Source organism: Pseudophryne corroboree, chromosome 2 (genome assembly GCF_028390025.1).
Source record: "Pseudophryne corroboree isolate aPseCor3 chromosome 2, aPseCor3.hap2, whole genome shotgun sequence".
NCBI lineage: Eukaryota > Metazoa > Chordata > Amphibia > Anura > Myobatrachidae > Pseudophryne > Pseudophryne corroboree.
In genome coordinates, this window is record NC_086445.1 from 598,021,296 (window position 1) to 598,040,855 (window position 19,560).

A 19,560-nucleotide genomic window follows, 5' to 3' on the forward strand; every position below is an offset into this window, starting at 1 on the left:
CCAAAAGTAATTGGACTCAAAAGCTGTTTCATTAAAGGGGTGGCCTATTCCTTTGGTAATCTTTCATCAATTGAAAAGGTCTGGAGTTGATTCCAAGTGTGGCATTTGCATTTGGAAGCCACTGCTGTGAACCCACATGCAGACAAAAGGAGCTCTCAATGCAAGTAAAAAAGGTCTATAGGCTGCAAAAATAAAAATAAAAAAAAAATCTATCAGAATAGCAGGAACTTTAGGAGTGGCCAAATCAAGTTTGGTACATTCTGAGAGAGAGAAAAAAAGAAAAAAGAAAAAAACACAAAAAACAAACAAACACACAACAACACAGAAACACACTGGTTAGCTCAGCAACACAAAAAGCCCTGGACATCCACAGAGGACAACACTGGTGGATGACCGGAGGATCCCTTTCAATTGAAAAGTAAACCTAGTTCACAACATACATCCAAGGGATATTATTATCCATGTCAACCATAGACAGTAGACTTCACAAAAACAAAATACAGAGTTCACCACAAGGTGCAAACCATTCACAAGACTAAAAATTAGAAAGGCCAGATTAGACTTTGCCAAAAAAAGATCTAAAAACGCCAGACCAGTTCTGGAACAGCATTCTTGACACATGAAACGAAGATCAACTTGTATCAGAATCATAGGAGGGAAGGGGGGAGGAGGAGGAGATTTATGGTAAGACTTACCATTGTTAAATCTCTTCCTGCGAAGTACACTGGATTCCACAGGGAATAACATCGGGGTGTAGAGTTGGATCTTGATCCGAGGCACCAACAGGCTAAAGCTTTGACTGTTCCCAGGATGCACTGCACCGCACCGCCTCCTCTATAGCCCCACCTCCAAGCACTGGAGCTCAATTTTGTTAACCAGTCCAATGCGGTAGCAGGTAAGAGAAGACAGTAGTTAGTAGCCATAGACAACCACATTCTCACAACAGGAGAAGATACCAGCGGCTAATGCACTTTGCTTCTTTGGGTTTGTATGGCGTCAGGGTGGGCACCCTGTGGAATCCAGTGTACCTCGCAGAAAGATTTAACAATGGTAAGTCTTACCATAAACCTCCTTTTCTGCAGCGGGCTACACTGGTATTCCACAGGGAATAACATCGGGGATGTCCTAAAGCAGTTCCTCAAGGGAGGGGACGCACTGTAGCGGGCACAAGAACCTGGGAGGCGGACGTATCAAAGGCATAGAACCTAATGAACGTGGTCATCGAGGACCATGTAGACACCTTGCACAATTGTTCCAGGGACGCGCCACGGCCGGCCGCCCAAGAAGGTCCAACAGACCAAGTAGAATGGGCCTTGATAGTAGCAGGAGCTGGAAGATAAGCCTGTACTCAAACTTGTGTAATCACCATTCTAATCCATCTGGCCAAGGTCCGCTTATTTGCAGGCCAGCCACGTTTTGAAAACCAAAAAGGACAAAGAGAATCAGATCTCCTAAGAGGCGGTTCTCTTGACATATATACGGAGAGCCCATAAACACATCCAAAGACCGTTCTTTGGAGGACAAACCAGGAGAGAAGAAGGCCGGAACCACAATCTCTTGGTTAAGGTGAAAAGAGGACAACACCTTAGGCAGATAACCAGGGAGAGTTTGAAGAACCGCACGGTGAAAACTCCAGAAAGGGTGACAGACCAGATAAGGCACCCAAGTCTGAAACCCTAATCGCAGAGGCAATAGCCAGAAAATAAGACCTTAAGTGTAAGCCATTTAAGGTCCACAGACTCAAGAGGTTCAAAAACGGAGACTCTTGTAGGGCATCCAGAACAATCAACAAATCCCAAGAAGCCACAGGAGGGACATAGAGAGGTTGAATCCGCAAAACACCCTGAGTGAAAGTATGAACGTCAGGCAGAGTCGCAATTTTTCTCTGAAACCATACAGACAAGGTTGAAATATAAACCTTGAGGGAGGCCAGATGAAGGCTTAAGTCCAGGACCTGTTGCAGAAAAGCCAAAAGTTTGGCAGTACTGAACTTGTACGCATCATAATTCTTAGTCGCACACCAGGTGAAGCAAGAATTCCAGACCCTATAATAGATCCGAGCCGAAGCCGGTTTACGGGCTTTCAACATAGTTTGAATAACACCCTCAGAAAATCCCTTGGCCCTCAGAACTGAAGCTTCAAGAGCCACGCCATCAAAGCCAGTCGGGCAAGATCCTGGTAGACACTAGGGCCCTGAACGAGGAGGTCTGGGCATTGCGGAAATAGAAGAGCACGCTCTATCGACAGACCCTGCAGGTCTGAGAACCAATGCCGTCTGGGCCACGCTGGAGCAATTAGAAGTAGTTATCCTCCTTCTTGCTTGAACAACTTCCTTATTACTCTGGGCAGGAGTGACACTGGAGAACACTTATGGCAGCCGAAAGTTCCATGGAATAGCCAGAGCGTCCACGAACGCTGCTTGAGGATCCCTTGTACTTGTGATTGTGTCGAGACACCATCAGGTCTACATCTGGTAGGCCCCACTTGTCCACTAGGAGTTGAAAGACTTCGGGATGAAGGCTCCACTCTCTGACGTGTACGTCCTGACGACTGAGGAAGTCCGGTTCCCAGTTGAGGACCCCCGGAATGAACACTGCTGAGATGGCGTTCCACCCATAAGAGAATCTTTGACACTTCCATAATTGCCATGCGGCTTCGAGTGTCGCCTTGATGATTTATGTACGCCACTGTGGTGGCGTTGTACGACTGTACTTGAACAGGCCTGTTCTGTACCAGAGGCAGGGCCAGTTTCAGAGCATTGAACACTGCTCGCAACTCCAAAATGTTTATCGGAAGGAGAGATTCCTCCCTGGTCCACCGAACCTGAAGAGAGTGTTGCCCCAAACCCGCAGACTGGCATCCATCATTAGGAGGAACCAGTTGGAGATCCAGAAGAGAGACGACCCCTGCTCAATTACTGGTCCTGGAGCGACCAGCTCAGAGACAGATGAACCTCCGGAGTCAAGGAAATCATGTGAGACCTGGCAGGCTGTCCCACTTGGAAAGGACTAACCGCTGCAGAGGGAGAGAATGAAATGGAGTGTACTCTACCATGTGAAAGCCGTCAACATGAGGCCTAGTACTTGCATCGCCAAGTGTATCGACACACGAGGGCGAGAGAGGAACCATTGTATCCTGTCCTGAAGTTTCAGGACCTTCTCCGGAGACTAGAACCACCGTTGGTTGTGTGTGTTCAGTAATGCCCCCAGGTATACCATGCTCTGAGCAGGAACCAGCGAGGATTTCTTCCAGTTGATGAGCCACCCTTGGGCTTGCAGGAATTGGACCGTCCGTTCCAGATGACGGAGGAGAACCTCTGGGGAGTTCGCCAGGATCAACAAGTCGTCCAGAGACGGCAGGATCCTGATACCCTGACGGCAGAGAAGGGCAGTCATGACCTTGGTGAAGATTTGCGGAGCCGTGGTCAGTCCAAAAGGCAAGGCCTGGAATTGATAATGTAGGTTGCCAATAGCAAACTGCAGATATTGCTGATGCGACATGGCAATAGGTATATGTAGGTAAGCATCCTGTATGTCCAGGGATACCATATAGTCCTTGGGCTCCAAGGCCAGAACAATAGAGCGAAGAGTTTCCATACGGAATTTGGATACCTTCACAAATTTGTTCAAAGACTTGAGGTTGAGAATGGGCCTTGAGGATCCCTTCAGTTTCGGAACTAGGAACAGCGTTGAATAGTACCCCCTGCCTCTTTGAGCCAGAGGCACCGGCACTATCGCTCCTGTGTCCAGGAGGTATTGTACCACAAATTGTAGAGATTTTGCTTTCAACAGATCTGAAGGGATATTTGTCGAGCAAAACTGGTGAGAGGGCCGTTTCTTGAAAGAGATGGCATATCCGTGAGTGATGACTTCCCTCACCCAAGCATCTGAAGTGGTCTTTAACCATACCTGGGCGAACCGCAAAAGCCGGCCACCACCCTTGGGTCCCCCAGGGGGAGGCCCGCCCCATCATGCAGCAGGCTTGTCTGGTTTGGAAGCAGGCTGATGGGCAGCCCAGGAAAGTTTAGAGTTGGGCTTAGAGGTTTTGGAAGTGCAAGCCAGTTTCGGGTACGCCTGACCCATTGCTTTACTTGGAGGTCGAAAGGAACGAAAGGTGGTACTTTTAGCCTTCGGAGCCGAAGGATTAGTACTCGGCAGACATGCAGTTTTAGCAGACGCTAAGTCAGCAACAATATTGTTCAGATCTTCCCCAAAAACAATGTTTCCAAAAGGGATCACCTCCAAGGTCTTTTTAGAGTCCAGATCCACAGACCAGGATCTCAACCACAGAATCCAGCGAGCCAGAATGGACATAGTACACACTATGGCTGCCAGCACAATGGCATCAGAGGCCGCCTCCTGAATCTAATGAGGCTGTGGTAATATATGAAAGACACTATCTGGCATTATCAGAAAAATTAGGAGGTAGCTCCGCTTCAACTTCTTGAACCCATGCTTCAATAGCTTTTGCAGCCCAAGAAGCCGCTATAGTAGGTCTATGCACAGCACCCGCAAGAGTGTAAATAGACTTCAAGCAACCCGCCACACGCTTATCCGTCGGTTCCTTCAGAGAGGTGACGGTAGAAGACACCACAAGATGCGCTTCATGCGAGTCCATCGGTGGTGGGGTTTCCCCAATTCTTACTTAACTCTGCAGAGAGGGGATAACGAGCTAGAATCTTTTTAGACAGAGAGAATTTCTTTCCTGGAGATTCCCAGGATTCCTGAAGTATGTCAACTAAATGGTCAGAATGTTGGCAAAACTAATTTAGTAACCTTCTGACGTTAGAACTTATCAGGTTTCTTAGACGTATCTGGAGGTTGTTTCATCATCGATCTGAAGAATCAGTTTGATAGCCCCCAAGAGGTCAGTAACATCAACCTGTGTTGTAGATTCCCTATCAGAAGCATCTGCATCAGTGTCTGGTGGGTCAGCATATACGCCATCTTCATTGGATGAAGTATCCGAAACATGTGTCGATTGTGAGGAAGAAATGGCCCGCTTAGATGACCCTTTGGTCCTAGGGGGGCGAGGGTCAAGCTTTTGTTTAACCAAGGACTGATTTAACGGCTGTAACAGAGTCGACAGAGAATCCACCCATGGTGGATTTACAACAGGGACAATATGTGATTGTACAGGCACAGGAGGTCCCACAGGAGACGCAAGTCTCGTTACTAGCGTATTCAGTAAATTAGAAAAAGCAGCCCAAGGTGGGTCTTGGTGTGCCACCGCTGCTGCAGGCTGACCGAGAAGTACAGAACCACCAATACCTGGACCCTCAGCAGGAATATCTTCCTCAGATAAATCCACGGCGTCAGCACTGCATGACGCAGGATCAGCCACAGATCTCCTGTCCTGTGACGCAGACATTATTGGAGAATGTAGCTCTAGGGCGTAACAGTATAAAATAGCCAGACAGTACCTGACAAAACCCCCTTTGGAGTGTGACTGCAATGCAGATCACAGAGGATTTAAGTGGTATGAGGTGACTGAAATACACAGGGAAAAATACCAAACAGTATATCCTGTGAAATAAATATATATCTCTATATCTCTCTCTCTATGGAGGTATATTCAATTAGTGTCGAAAGCTGCAGTCTGTCGAAAAGACGGCAGTTTTTGACTTTTAAGGTCGAATCGTGATTCGACCTATTCAATCCCAAGCATTTTTATTCAGCAAGTCAGGGAATTCGACTTGTCGAATAGTACGTGAATCGGCGGTATAGCTTCCGATTCACGTACTTTTGAGGGAAACTTGGCCAAATTCGACAGGATTTGGCTCAGTTTACGACCATCTCAGTCAGACATAAAAAAAATGTCGGACTGAGACAAGGGACTGTGGAGAGCAGCACCGGAGGAGACTGTGGGGGCACAGGGGGAGAGCAGCGCCGGAGGAGACAGGGGGAGAGCCAGGAGCGCAGCACTACAGCAGCTGGCAGCGTAGCCGGAGGACGTCACAGCCGCCGCTCACTGCAGCGTCCACCCGGCTCCAGCAAGCAAGGTTCCGCTTGCTGGAGCCGGATGGACGCTGCAGTGAGCGGTGGCTGTGACATCCTCCGGCTACGCTGCCAGCTGCTGTAGCGCTGCGCTCCCAGCTCTCCCCGTTTCTGCTCTCACCCTGTGCCCGCAGCTCTTCCTTCTCCTCCGGTGCTGCTTTCCCCCTGTGCCCGCATCTCAATACGACTTTTTTTAAAGACGAATTGAGATTGCTTTGAATAGCCCAGGTCGGATCCATTCCGACAAATGAATGTCGGAATGGATCTGACTTCAATTGACTATACCCCCTATATCTCTATATAGGACCCTGATGCACTTAGCCCCCGTCAGGGTTCAGAATATAGGGATAGCAATATGTGCGAGATACACAGAATAGGAACCACACAGTAGCTACTGGCACACACAGTCACATGTACAATGCAGAAATGATCACAAACAATAATACTGCACTGGACTAGCAATACTAAGTAAAGCTATGTATGTATACAGATATAACAATGCACAGTAAATACTGGATATACATCACAGTATACTTTTACTAAATATCCCTATAGTTATGCACTTGTTCTTAACTACCACAGTCTAAATGACATGTAGAATACTCAAGTGTCCTGTAAATGCACAGCGCTGATGAGGCAGGTGGCTTTACACAGGAGACAGTGCCCAGCAGTCCCAGAATCAGCGCCATCTCTGCGTATAGGCGCCCAAACGCAGAAAGAGAGAAAGAGAAAGAGAAAAGAGGAGAGAAGAGAAAAGAGAGGAGAGAGAGAGAAAGATGCAGCTCCAGGGTGGGCACATCTGCTGGGGGAGGGGCTGCAGGTCAGAGCGTTATCCCCTCTACTGGACTTCACCACTGGGTACTATGGAGCCTGTACTAAACGGATTTTAGTAAATCCGACCTGTGCTCCTTGCCCTGGTGGATATAGTGGGGTCCCTGCATGGCGACAGTCTTCATGCAAGCAGCGCGGTCCGTCTCCTGAGACCGCGACCAGATTTTTCTTCTTCACTTTTTTCATACTTTATCATCCACGTGGACTACGTTTGGGAATAATAATTTGTGCCAAGCGAAGCATGGCAAGCTAAGTGAGCCATGCGAGGAGACGCGGTACAATAATTGGGAGTCCACATGCTCAGATGGCGAAAAAAACAAAAATAGTGTGTCGACCATTTGTACTTGTCGACCTTTTCCTATGTCAACCTTTCATAGGTCAACCTGATGAGAACGTTGACCTTTTGACCGTGTCAACCTTTTTCCACTGTTAACCAAATGATTGTAGTCCTTCTTACTGTAGATCTATTGATCTGTAACCGACCAGATACAGCAGAGGAATGTAATAAAGCCCTCATCCCAAACACCTCGGAGATACATACAAGGACCGACATTATAGTGGGAAAACCAAATACAGCCCTCACCCCAAACACCTTGAAGTACTATACAAGCAGGTGGACACTGTCCCTACATTTATCTGAGGTATAAGAACTATATAAGCCAGTATTAAACGAGGAATTTATGATTCCTAAATACCGTAATTACCAACTGCTAGATATATATGGACACAGATTCCGAAACACCTTTAATTAAAATATTAGAAGAAACTCTGCTAGACTAAAACGGTTTATGCTGCTACGATTAAGTGAACTTTACATATACAGCCCTGATTCTCCGTTCAGCCGTTCCGATGATCTGCGGCTTTGAGGACTGACGATCTGTCAGGAAAATTCAAACTGTTAAAATTCCTAGACCATTTTATGGCTGGAGTCAGCGAGTCAGTGAAATCCAAAATATTAAATTTCTCCAATCCCCTGGATCATCCGTCAGTAGAACAGGGAATTACATGGGTTGGGATAGGAATGCCGACGGTCAGGATCCCGGAGGTCAGAATACAGACCCTGGGATCCCGGCCACCAGAATGCCAGCAGTGGGGCGAGCGCAAGGAAGCCCCCTGCAGGCTCGGCAGCTCGCCACAGATTCTATTCCCACTCTATAGGTGTCGTGGACACCCACCAGTGGGAATAGCCCTGGCGCCGCTGCCGGCATTCTCAGTGTCAGTATTTCAACCACTGGGATAGTAACATCCCATTTACAGCACATCAGTCGCAGATGTGTGGGCTCTTCTTGGGGTTAATGTGAGAGGGTTTACGCAGTTGCCCACATTATTTGTATTGTACTTACTTGGTACAATTATCAGATTTTAAGAATCTTTAGCAGAATCTTAAAACTTGTGATCTATTGCCAATGTAATTTTTCTATTGTATTTTAGAACATAAAAAAAAAAAAAAACTAGTTCCTTGTTTAACATTTAAACACGCTAGAGAAATAAACTTAAAAATATTATCAAAATGACATCATTTTCTATTTACTGTTGACCACCAAACATCTGAATAAACCAGTGTACTCAGTGTTATCTTTCTTTGGTTTAAACAATTAAGATAATGGCACGTAATAGTCTCTCAAGCAGCAGGTGACTATGCTCTATAAGGAAGTAAGAGTGTGAGTGAGTGAGTGAGTGAGTGAGTGAGTGAGTGAGTGAGATATTAATATACCAGCACCATGGTACTAACCCTTGTTTACAAGCACAGTATATAGACAATCATAACAGATTACACAGATACATAATTACAACCTGCAAAATGCACAATTAGGTATAACAATACCTGAGGAGACATGGTCCTGCTTACATTCTAATAGGGCAGCGGGGAACAGATAAGTTGGTGCAACATTTGGAGACAGTTATGCTGGCCGGCCATACATCAGGAAGATATCGTTCCAACCACCCAACTAGTTGGCTGGTTGGAACGATAATCTGGCAGTGTGTGGGAGCAAACGATGATCAGCCGTTTGCTCCCACACCCTAGAAAACGTCCAGAAACGGTCTGTCCAACTAGTTGGGAAAATCAAACTTGTTTGATTTTCCCAACTAATCGTTCAGGTGCAGGGGAACTTTCCCCCAACTGAACGATAAGCAGGTGGACACTGGCCGGCAGTGTCCACCTACTTCTTCCCCATCACTACCTACTGGGCAGCACTGTGGACCACGAGCCGGGAGGTTCAGGGGCAGCTACGGCAGTTCATCACTGCTGCCGGGCTGCCCCCGTCACAGCGGGACCCCAGGAGCGGCGGCAGCGGAGCGGGAGGAGGACCAGGGGCAGCTGCGGCAGTACATCACTGCTGCCGGGCTGCCCCTGTCACAGCGGGACCCCAGGAGCGACGGCGGAGCGGGAGGAGGTGCAGGGGCAGCTGCGGCAGTACATCACCGCTTCCGGGCTGCCCCCAGCAGTCGCCCCCCCCCCCCCCATCCCCGTGATCACGGACCCTCGCATTCCACCCGCGGCACCCCCCCACGATTGCCAGTGTCAGGGAAGGATCAAGCCCCTGTATACATCTCTAGCCCTGGCCACTCAGCTTCTTTAAGGTTAGTGACATTACCAAAATCATCACATAAGGCAGACATACCATGTCACTCATATAATGACAGCGATGTACAGCAGATCCCAACAGGGAATCAATTCCAAGGAGAGTTCCTGTGTTCAAAATTAGTATTTTTATGTTTTTATCTATGGGTATTTTGTGGGAGAATTTTTTCCCATGCTTGTAACTTATTGATTAATTGTACTATATTTTAAAATCAAAGCTCAGATTCTGTATTGAGCGTGCACTATACAATACATTACCAGTAGTAGTCGCATTTATTGAAGCTTAGGAATATTTAAATCTTAGCATGGGATATCATTGGGTCTTGTCATGGTATGGCCCCCATACTGACATAGACCGCAGTCAGGTGATGTGTGAGAGGCACCTGGCTTGTAGAAATGTTCATGGCAAATACAAAGCAGATATAAATAACTCAAGCATCCCAGCTGGTATAGAATTCCAAGTCCATCTCTCTGGCAGGTTGTGGATCTGGATAGATCATTTATAACAAATACCCATTCAGCTGCATAAATAGTACAGGCTCAAGCCTCAGGCTGGCTTCTGCATACAACGCCTGTCTCAGGCGGTTAGTAATGAGAGCGTTAATTGCTGGTCACTCCCGTCATACAGTATGTGTTGGCAGGGGCTAGTAAAGAGTTCGGAGGAGTAGGAAACTTAAAACATTAATAAATGTAACCTGTAAGTAAAATAATATTCTATAGCAGAAACTACAATGTTTGGCAATTCATGTAAAGGTTTGTACACACGGTGAGATTCGGACTAACCCCCATTCTCACTATGCAATATGGACTATGGTCGGTATCGCAAGCATAGATGACTGCTTGCGATACTGGATATGTGCGATTTTGGCTGTCAATTTTGACTATACTTTTATACTAGATAGTCAAAATTTACTTGCCTGCACAGTCTATCTAGGCTTGCGATACCAACCTTGCAGGACAGCGCATCGGTATCGCATCGGTATCGCAAGGTGACTTTCACCTTGCGATCTGCACTAACTTTCTTTGCAATTTTGACTATATAGTCAAAATCGCAAAGAAATATCTCATTACAAGTTGTTGCTCGAAGTCCATTTAGTCTAAAAAAATATTTCTTTCTCTGACGTCCTAGTGGATGCTGGGAACTCCGTAAGGACCATGGGGAATAGCGGCTCCGCAGGAGTCTGGGCACAACTAAAAGAAAGCTTTTAGACTACCTGGTGTGCACTGGCTCCTCCCACTATGACCCTCCTCCAAGCCTCAGTTAGATTTTTGTGCCCGGCCGAGCTGGATGCACACTAGGGGCTCTCCTGAGCTCTTAGAAAGAAAGTATAATTTAGGTTTTTTATTTTACAGTGAGACCTGCTGGCAACAGGCTCACTGCAACGAGGGACTAAGGGGAGAAGAAGCGAACCTACCTGCTTGCAGCTAGCTTGAGCTTGGGCTTCTTAGGCTACTGGACACCATTAGCTCCAGAGGGATCGACTGCATGGAACTGGCCTTGGTGTTCGGTCCCGGAGCCGCGCCGCCGTCCCCCTTACAGAGCCAGAAGCAAGAAGAAGTCCGGAAAATCGGCAGCATGAAGACTTCTGTCTTCACCAAGGTAGCGCACAGCACTGCATTGCTCCTCATACACACTTCACACTCCGGTCACTGAGGGTGCAGGGCGCTGGGGGGGGGGGCGCCCTGAGCAGCAATAAAAACACCTTGGCTGGCAAAACAATCACAATATATAGCCCCAGAGGCTATATATGTGATAATTACCCCTGCCAGAATCCTTAAAAAAGCGGGAGAAAAGTCAGCGAAAAAGGGGCGGAGCTATCTCTCTCAGCACACTGGCGCCATTTCTCCCTCACAGTTCGGCTGGAAGGAAGCTCCCTGGCTCTCCCCTGCAGTCTACACTACAGAAAAGGGTAAAAAAAAAAAAAAAAAAAAAAAAAAGAGAGGGGGGGCACTAAATTTAGGCGCAGTAAATATTATAGCAGCTATAGGGGACATAATTCAGTTAGTCCCTGCATTATATAGCGCTCTGGTGTGTGCTGGCATACTCTCTCTCTGTCTCCCCAAAGGGCTTCTGTGGGGTCCTGTCCTCTATTAGAGCATTCCCGGTGTGTGTGTGGTGTGTCGGTACAGCTGTGTTTGATGAGGAAAATTATGTGGAGGCGGAGCAGATGCCCATAGAAGTGATGTCACCCCCTGCGGGGCAGACACCTGAGTGGATGGTTTTATGGAAGGAATTACGTGCAAGTGTCGACTCCTTACACAAAAAAATTTGACGACATGCCAAATGCGGGACAGCCGGCCTCTCAGCTCGTGCCTGCCCAGGTGTCTCAAAGGCCATCAGGGACTCTAAAACGCCCGCTACCTCAGATGGCAGACGCAGATGTCGACACGGATACTGATACCAGTGTCGACGACGATGAGTCAAATCTAATGTCCACTAGGGCCATTCGTTGCATGATTGAGGCAATGAAGGAGGTATTACACATTTCGGATATAAACCCAGGTACCACTAAAAAGGGTATTATGTTTGGGGAGAAAAAACTACCCGTAGTTTTTCCCCCATCTGAAGAATTAAATGAAGTGTGTGAAGAAGCGTGGGCTTTCCCCGATAAAAGATTGGTAATCCCTAAAAATTACTAATGGCATTCCCTTTCCCGCCAGAGGATAGGGCACGTTGGGAAACACCTCCTAGGGTGGATAAAGCGCTCACACGTTTGTCTAAAAAGGTGGCACTTCCGTCTCCGGCCGCCCTAAAGGAGCCTGCGGATAGAAAGCAGGAGGCGATCCTGAAGTCTGTATATACACACTCAGGCATTATACTTCGACCAGCTATTGCGTCAGCATGGATGGGCAGTGCTGCCGCTGCATGGTCAGATTCCCTGTCAGAAAATATTGACACCCTAGACAGGGACACTATTCTCCTAACCATAGAGCATATAAAAGACTCAGTCTTATACATGAGAGATGCACAGAGGGAGATCTGCCGGCTGGCATCTAAAATAAGTGCATTGTCCATTTCTGCTAGGAGAGGCTTATGGACTCGGCAGTGGACAGGGGATGCAGATTCCAAAAGGCACATGGAAGTTTTGCCTTATAAGGGTGAGGAGTTATTCGGGGATGGTCTCTCAGACCTAGTTTCCACAGCGACAGCTGGGAAATCAGCATTTTTACCCCAGGTTCCCTCACAGCCTAAAAAAGTGCAGTTTTATCAAGTACAGTCCTTTCGGACCCAGAGAAACAGGCGAGGAAAAGGCGGGTCCTTTCTGTCCAGAGGCAGAGGTAAGGGAAAAAGGCTGCAACAAACAGCAGGTTCCCAGGAGCAAAAGTCCTTCCCCGCTTCTTCCAAGTCCGCCGCATGACGGAGGGGCTCCACAGGCGGAGCCAGGTACGGTGGGGGGCCGCCTCAAAAATGTCAGCGATCAGTGGGCTCGCTCACAGGTGGATCCCTGGATCTTGCAAGTAGTATCTCAGGGGTACAAACTGGAATTCGAGGCATCTCCCCCCCGCCGTTTCCTCAAATCTGCCTGGCCAACGACTCCCTCAGGCAGGGAGGCTGTGCTAGAGGCAATTCACAAGCTGTATTCCCAGCAGGTGATAGTCAAGGTGCCCCTACTTCAACAAGGACGGGGTTACTATTCCACACTGTTTGTGGTACCGAAACCGGACGGTTCGGTGCGACCCATTTTAAATTTGAAATCCTTGAACACATACATAAAGAAGTTCAAGTTCAAGATGGAATCGCTCAGGGCGGTTATTGCAAGCCTGGACGAGGGGGATTACATGGTATCCCTGGACATCAAGGATGCTTACCTGCATGTCCCCATTTATCATCCTCACCAGGAGTACCTCAGATTTGCGGTACAAAATTGCCATTACCAATTCCAGACGCTGCCGTTTGGACTGTCCACGGCACCGAGGGTGTTTACCAAGGTAATGGCGGAAATGATGATACTCCTTCGAAGAAAGGGAGTTTTAATTATCCCGTACTTGGACGATCTCCTAATAAAGGCGAGATCCAGGGAGCAGTTGTTGGTAGGAGTAGCACTATCTCAGGAGGTGCTACACCAGCACGGTTGGATTCTGAATATTCCAAAGTCACAGCTGGTTCCAACGACACGTCTACTGTTCCTGGGAATGATTTTGGACACAGTCCAGAAAAAAGTGTTTCTCCCGGAGGAGAAAGCCAAGGAGCTGTCATCTCTAGTCAGAGACCTCCTGAAACCAAAACAGGTGTCGGTGCATCACTGCACACGAGTCCTGGGAAAGATGGTGGCTTCTTACGAAGCAATTCCTTTCGGCAGGTTCCATGCCAGAATCTTTCAGTGGGACCTGTTGGACCAATGGTCCGGATCGCATCTTCAGATGCATCGGCTAATAACCCTGTCTCCAAGAACCAGGGTGTCTCTGCTGTGGTGGCTGCAGAGTGCTCATCTCCTAGAGGGCTGCAGATTCGGCATACAGGACTGGGTCCTGGTGACCACGGATGCCAGCCTTCGAGGCTGGGGGGCAGTCACACACGGAGGAAACTTTCAAGGACTATGGTCGAGTCAGGAGACTTCCTTGCACATAAATATTCTAGAACTAAGGGCCATTTACAATGCCCTAAGTCAGGCAAAACCCCTGCTTCTACACCAGCCGGTACTGATCCAGTCAGACAACATCACGGCGGTCGCCCATGTAAACCGACAGGGCGGCACAAGAAGCAGGACGGCAATGGCAGAAGCCACAAGGATTCTCCGATGGGCGGAAAATCACGTGCTAGCACTGTCAGCAGTGTTCATTCCGGGAGTGGACAACTGGGAAGCAGACTTCCTCAGCAGGCACGACCTCCACCCGGGAGGAGAGTGGGGACTTCATCCAGAAGTCTTCACACTGATTGTAAGTCGTTGGGAACGGCCACAGGTGGACATGATGGCGTCCCGCCTAAACAAAAAACTGGAGAGATATTGGGCCAGGTCAAGGGACCCTCAGGCGATAGCGGTGGACGCTCTAGGTGACACCGTGGGTGTACCAGTCAGTTTATGTGTCCCCTCCTCTGCCTCTCATACCAAAGGTACTGAGAATAATAAAAAAACGAGGCGTAAGGACAATACTCGTGGTTCCGGATTGGCCAAGAAGAGCTTGGTACCCGGAACTTCAAGAGATGATCTCAGAGGACCCATGGCCTCTGCCGCTCAGACAGGACCTGTTGCAGCAGGGGCCCTGTCTGTTCCAAGACTTACCGCGGCTGCGTTTGACGGCATGGCGGTTGAACGCTGGATCCTAAAGGAAAAGGGCATTCCGGAGGATGTCATTCCTACGCTGATTAAAGCCAGGAAAGATGTAACGGTAAAACATTATCACCGCATATGGCGGAAATATGTTGCTTGGTGTGAGGCCAATAAGGCCCCAACAGAGGAATTTCAGCTGGGTCGATTTCTGCACTTCCTACAGGCAGGAGTGACTATGGGTCTAAAATTAGGCTCCATTAAGGTACAGATATCGGCTCTGTCGATTTTTTTCCAAAAAGAACTAGCTTCACTACCTGAAGTTCAGACATTTGTAAAAGGAGTGCTGCATATTCAGCCCCCCTTTGTGCCTCCAGTGGCACCCTGGGATCTCAACGTGGTGTTGAATTTCCTAAAATCACATTGGTTTGAGCCACTAAAGACCGTGGATCTAAAATATCTCACGTGGAAAGTGGTCATGTTATTGGCCTTGGCTTCGGCCAGGCGTGTATCAGAATTGGCGGCTTTGTCATTTAAAAGTCCTTATCTGATTTTCCATATGGATAGGGCAGAATTGAGGACTCGTCCCCAGTTTCTCCCTAAGGTGGTATCTGCTTTTCACTTGAACCAACCTATTGTAGTGCCTGCAGCTACTAGCGACTTGGAGGATTCCAAGTTACTGGACGTAGTCAGGGCCTTGAAAATTTATGTTTCCAGGACGGCTGGAGTCAGGAAAACTGACTCGCTTATTTATCCTGTATGCACCCAACAAACTGGGTGCTCCTGCTTCTAAGCAGACTATTGCTCGCTGGATTTGTAGCACAATTCAGCTTGCACATTCTGCGGCTGGACTGCCGCATCCTAATTCAGTAAAAGCCCATTCTACAAGGAAGGTGGGCTCATCTTGGGCGGCTGCCCGAGGGGTCTCGGCTTTACAACTTTGCCGAGCTGCTACTTGGTCAGGGGCAAACACGTTTGCAAAATTCTACAAATTTGATACCCTGGCTGAGGAGGACCTTGAGTTCTCTCATTCGGTGCTGCAGAGTCATCCGCACTCTCCCGCCCGTTTGGGAGCTTTGGTATAATCCCCATGGTCCTTACGGAGTTCCCAGCATCCACTAGGACGTCAGAGAAAATAAGAATTTACTCACCGGTAATTCTATTTCTCGTAGTCCGTAGTGGATGCTGGGCGCCCGTCCCAAGTGCGGATTGTCTGCAATACTTGTACATAGTTGTTGTTCACAAAAGGGTTATTGTTATGAGCCATCTGTTGAGAGGCTCAGTTAAATTTCATACTGTTAACTGGATATGGTATCACGAGTTATACGGTGTGATTGGTGTGGCTGGTATGAGTCTTACCCGGGATTCAAAATCCTTCCTTATTGTGTCAGCTCTTCCGGGCACAGTATCCTAACTGAGGCTTGGAGGAGGGTCATAGTGGGAGGAGCCAGTGCACACCAGGTAGTCTAAAAGCTTTCTTTTAGTTGTGCCCAGACTCCTGCGGAGCCGCTATTCCCCATGGTCCTTACGGAGTTCCCAGCATCCACTACGGACTACGAGAAATAGAATTACCGGTGAGTAAATTCTTATTTTTAGTTTCATCTTTTATGATAGGTATATGTGCCAAAAAGACAAAATTCTCTTTAACCATAGCTGCATCAGCAAAACCTGACACTGGAACAGGTAACAGGGTGGCAGAAAACCGAGAGTATGGTGCCATCGAAGAGAGTATTGAGTATAGCATAGTGTAAGAGAAGGAAAAGCATATGAGGGAAGAGGGCCCTGCTCGTGAGAGCTTACATGTACTGTAATAATGAATGGTGTCTAGCTGCAGTGAGAATACCATTGAAGTACTGTAGGCAGGCACTATCCTCCTACTTTGGTGACATCACAATTTGGACAGAAGTTGGCAGGTTGGTTGGTCTGATGAAAAGTTGGTTAGATGTGTGGAGTACTGATGAAAAGTTGGTTAGATGTGTGGAGCACTGTTTTAGTTGAACAGACAAGTTGGATGGTTGGAAGTTTGGAGTGTTGGAGAAAAGTTGGTCTGATGTATGGCTACCATTAGGAGTTGTGGCAGACTTTGAATGGTGAGTTTTTAGGGAACAATTAAAAGTCAGGAGGCTAGGCAATAAGTCTGATACAGCGGGGGAACACATTCTAGGCGATGTAACCAGTGCAAGAGAAGTTCTGAAGGCAGGAGTGAGGAAGAGGTCATTGGCTCAATATAGTGGCCAAGAGGAAGTGCAGTGGAGATTAAGTTGGAAATGTAGAGGGGGTGAAGGCAGTGGTCAAAGGTTTTTTTGTTTTTTTTACAGGAGAGTAGTTTTAATTTTCTTTCGGTGTGCTATAGGCTGCCTAATTAAGTAGGAAATAAGGAAATTATTAAGTTGTGTTGCATCCAGTGTGAGGTTCTGTAATATTCTGATCCTTTGGTATATGGGCAAGCTGAAAACTGTATTAGTGCATTTCATATCTGTATATTCCTTTTGAGCAGTGCCAATAGCAGTAAATAGTAAAGTGACTAAGAAAACTAAACAGTGAAACAAATATTTTCTAGGAGGTAGCCACCATATTAAATTGCCATCTTACCTGATTTGTGCATCTAATTCTTAATCACCTAAAACAAAAAGAAAATAAGAAAATATAGATAAGCCTACATGCAATGCATTTAACCACCACTTTTTTTATTTTTATAAATAAGTAGTGACTGCAGCTCATTTTACAGTCATCTGTCACCATCTATTGGTCACACAAGTGTGCAATCAGGTCAAAACAAACTTTCCTTAGAGATTTAGCAAGAGTTCATAAATTGGTTCCTACATAACTTTTCAAACATTTTATTTTTTTAAATCTTTAAAGATATAAAATTAAAAAAAAATAGTTTTCTGTTTAGATACTAGTAAAAACTGCACATCAATGCAATAATTATTGATATTTTTGCAAGTGTTTGGTGTACCAAATAGTATCCCATGCAAAACAAAAATGATGAAAAACCCATGCGAAAGGCTAGGACGCAAATGGAATTTTACTGAAAATGTATTAAAAACCACCAGCAATGATGGAAAGCTAGAAACCATGGTTTCTCATGTCAGTACAGTTTGAATGTGTTTAATGAGTCTGTCAACATGTGCTGCATGTCGACAGATGTCAACAGAAGTGTTTTACCCCAACACTAATGCTCATATGTTCATGATGTAGACATGCACAATGTTTACACGTTGAACTTACGAACGTCAATATTTTGACCCTGTCCACATTACAATATTAACATAGTAACTATATATAGTGCTTAACTAGCATTGAATGCTACTAAAAGAACTGTAGCAAACATCAGTTTGCGGCTGGGACAGTGCATTAGCCTTTAGGTTTATTTTTAAGCATCCCTACGATGCCCCCGTATTAAGCTGGAAAAGAGGACAGCTATTTATTATATCATTATACTAATACTGTTGCAAATAACTGGGCCAACATTTAAAATTTAAACTTCCTGGTAATAAGACTAGAATAAGCTTACTAGCGGGGCCCCTTATTTCTGTATGTAGGAGGCATCTATAAAATGGGTAAGATGAAATTCATTTTGGAGGAGATTCAATTGTTTTAGCACACCCAGTTGTGCCATGTCACCAGTCACTTTAGAAGGGGCGGCATGCAATTGTTGTTCTCACTCCTTTTTACACGCTGCTGCCCCCCCCCCCCCAAAAAAAAACAAAAAAAAACAACCAACAACCACCTTTTCACACATTTCTGCTAGCACCCTTAGAAATAATGGTCACCTATGGAATTCGCACCCAAACTGATCAGTTTAATTGCTCTATTGGGCGCAGGACACCCAAAAAACCAAGTGAATTCCCCCCTTTGACTATTCTGAAAACTACTCCTATAGGAGAACGTATTCCTTCATTTGTCATAAGTAGTTGCGGCTAAATGGTTCTTTTTATGCCTTAGAGCAGTGGTTCCCAAGCTTTTTTGAATCAAGGTGCCCTAGAGCAGTGATGGCTAATCTCGACACTCCAGCTGTTGAACTACACATCCCAGCATGCCCTGCATCAGTTTTAGCATGGCCAAATAACAAAACTGTAACAGGGCATGCTGGTATATGTAGTTCAACAACAGCTGGAGTGTCAAGGTTACCCATCATTGCCCTAGAGTATCAGATTTTTTCTTCACGGCACCCCTAGGCCAAAAAGAGGAAATTGTAGGGTTTGTTGAGGCCAAAAAGAGGAAATTGTAGGGTTTGTTAATACTGTGTAGGCAGGTACAGTTATAAGCCTGTATGTCAGCAGCCACCTGGTGAAGAGGTAGCCAGCCTCTTCTGTATAGCAAAAACTAAAAAGATAAATAATGAACCAGGTAGGTGCTGAACAAGGCAATTTGATAAAAATTAAAAACAGTTTATTACACATTAACAATTAAACAAATAAGACACATTATAAACAGCTTGTAAAATAGTTGCTATTTTGAGATTTATCCGATACACGGGATTGTTATATCTGAACTAGCACACTTAATATATTAAAAGTGAGAGTCCCTGGAGTATGAGGAAAAGTACACTTAGGGGTATATGCAATTGCGGTCGAATTCCCGAAATGGTCGAAAAACGGGACTTTTTCGACAAAAAAAAAAAAAAAAAAAAAAAAATCGACAATGCAATTCAGTACTTTCCGTCAAAAAAACGGACTTTCAAAATTCGACATTTGTCAAATTCGACATTTCTGCAATGGTACAAATGCGGCAATTCGACAAAAGTATATTCAATTGAAGTTTGGAAATTCGACAACAGTGCTTTTAGACAGTAAATTCGTCATTTTCAATCCGCCACACTTTGGTGGGTGAATCTAATAAAAAAAATTTAAAACATGTTTTTTTTATTGGTAATAGCATATCTATTTATATTAGAAGGGATTAGGTACTTGGTTTGTCTTTTTGGGAGGCACAAGTA

At 46.2% G+C, this 19,560-nt stretch overlaps 1 protein-coding gene across 1 annotated transcript in view; it reads right to left on the reverse strand.

The window, feature by feature from the left end:
• The window catches only part of YTHDF2 (YTH N6-methyladenosine RNA binding protein F2), a 47,898-nt gene that overhangs the window by 8,698 nt on the left and 19,640 nt on the right, over nucleotides 1-19,560 (reverse strand). The window contains exon 5 of the mRNA XM_063954661.1: nucleotides 17,211-17,238. Within this exon, the coding sequence (XP_063810731.1) occupies nucleotides 17,224-17,238 (15 nt within the window). The 3' untranslated portion in view covers nucleotides 17,211-17,223. The remainder of the gene's footprint in view (nucleotides 1-17,210; nucleotides 17,239-19,560) is intronic.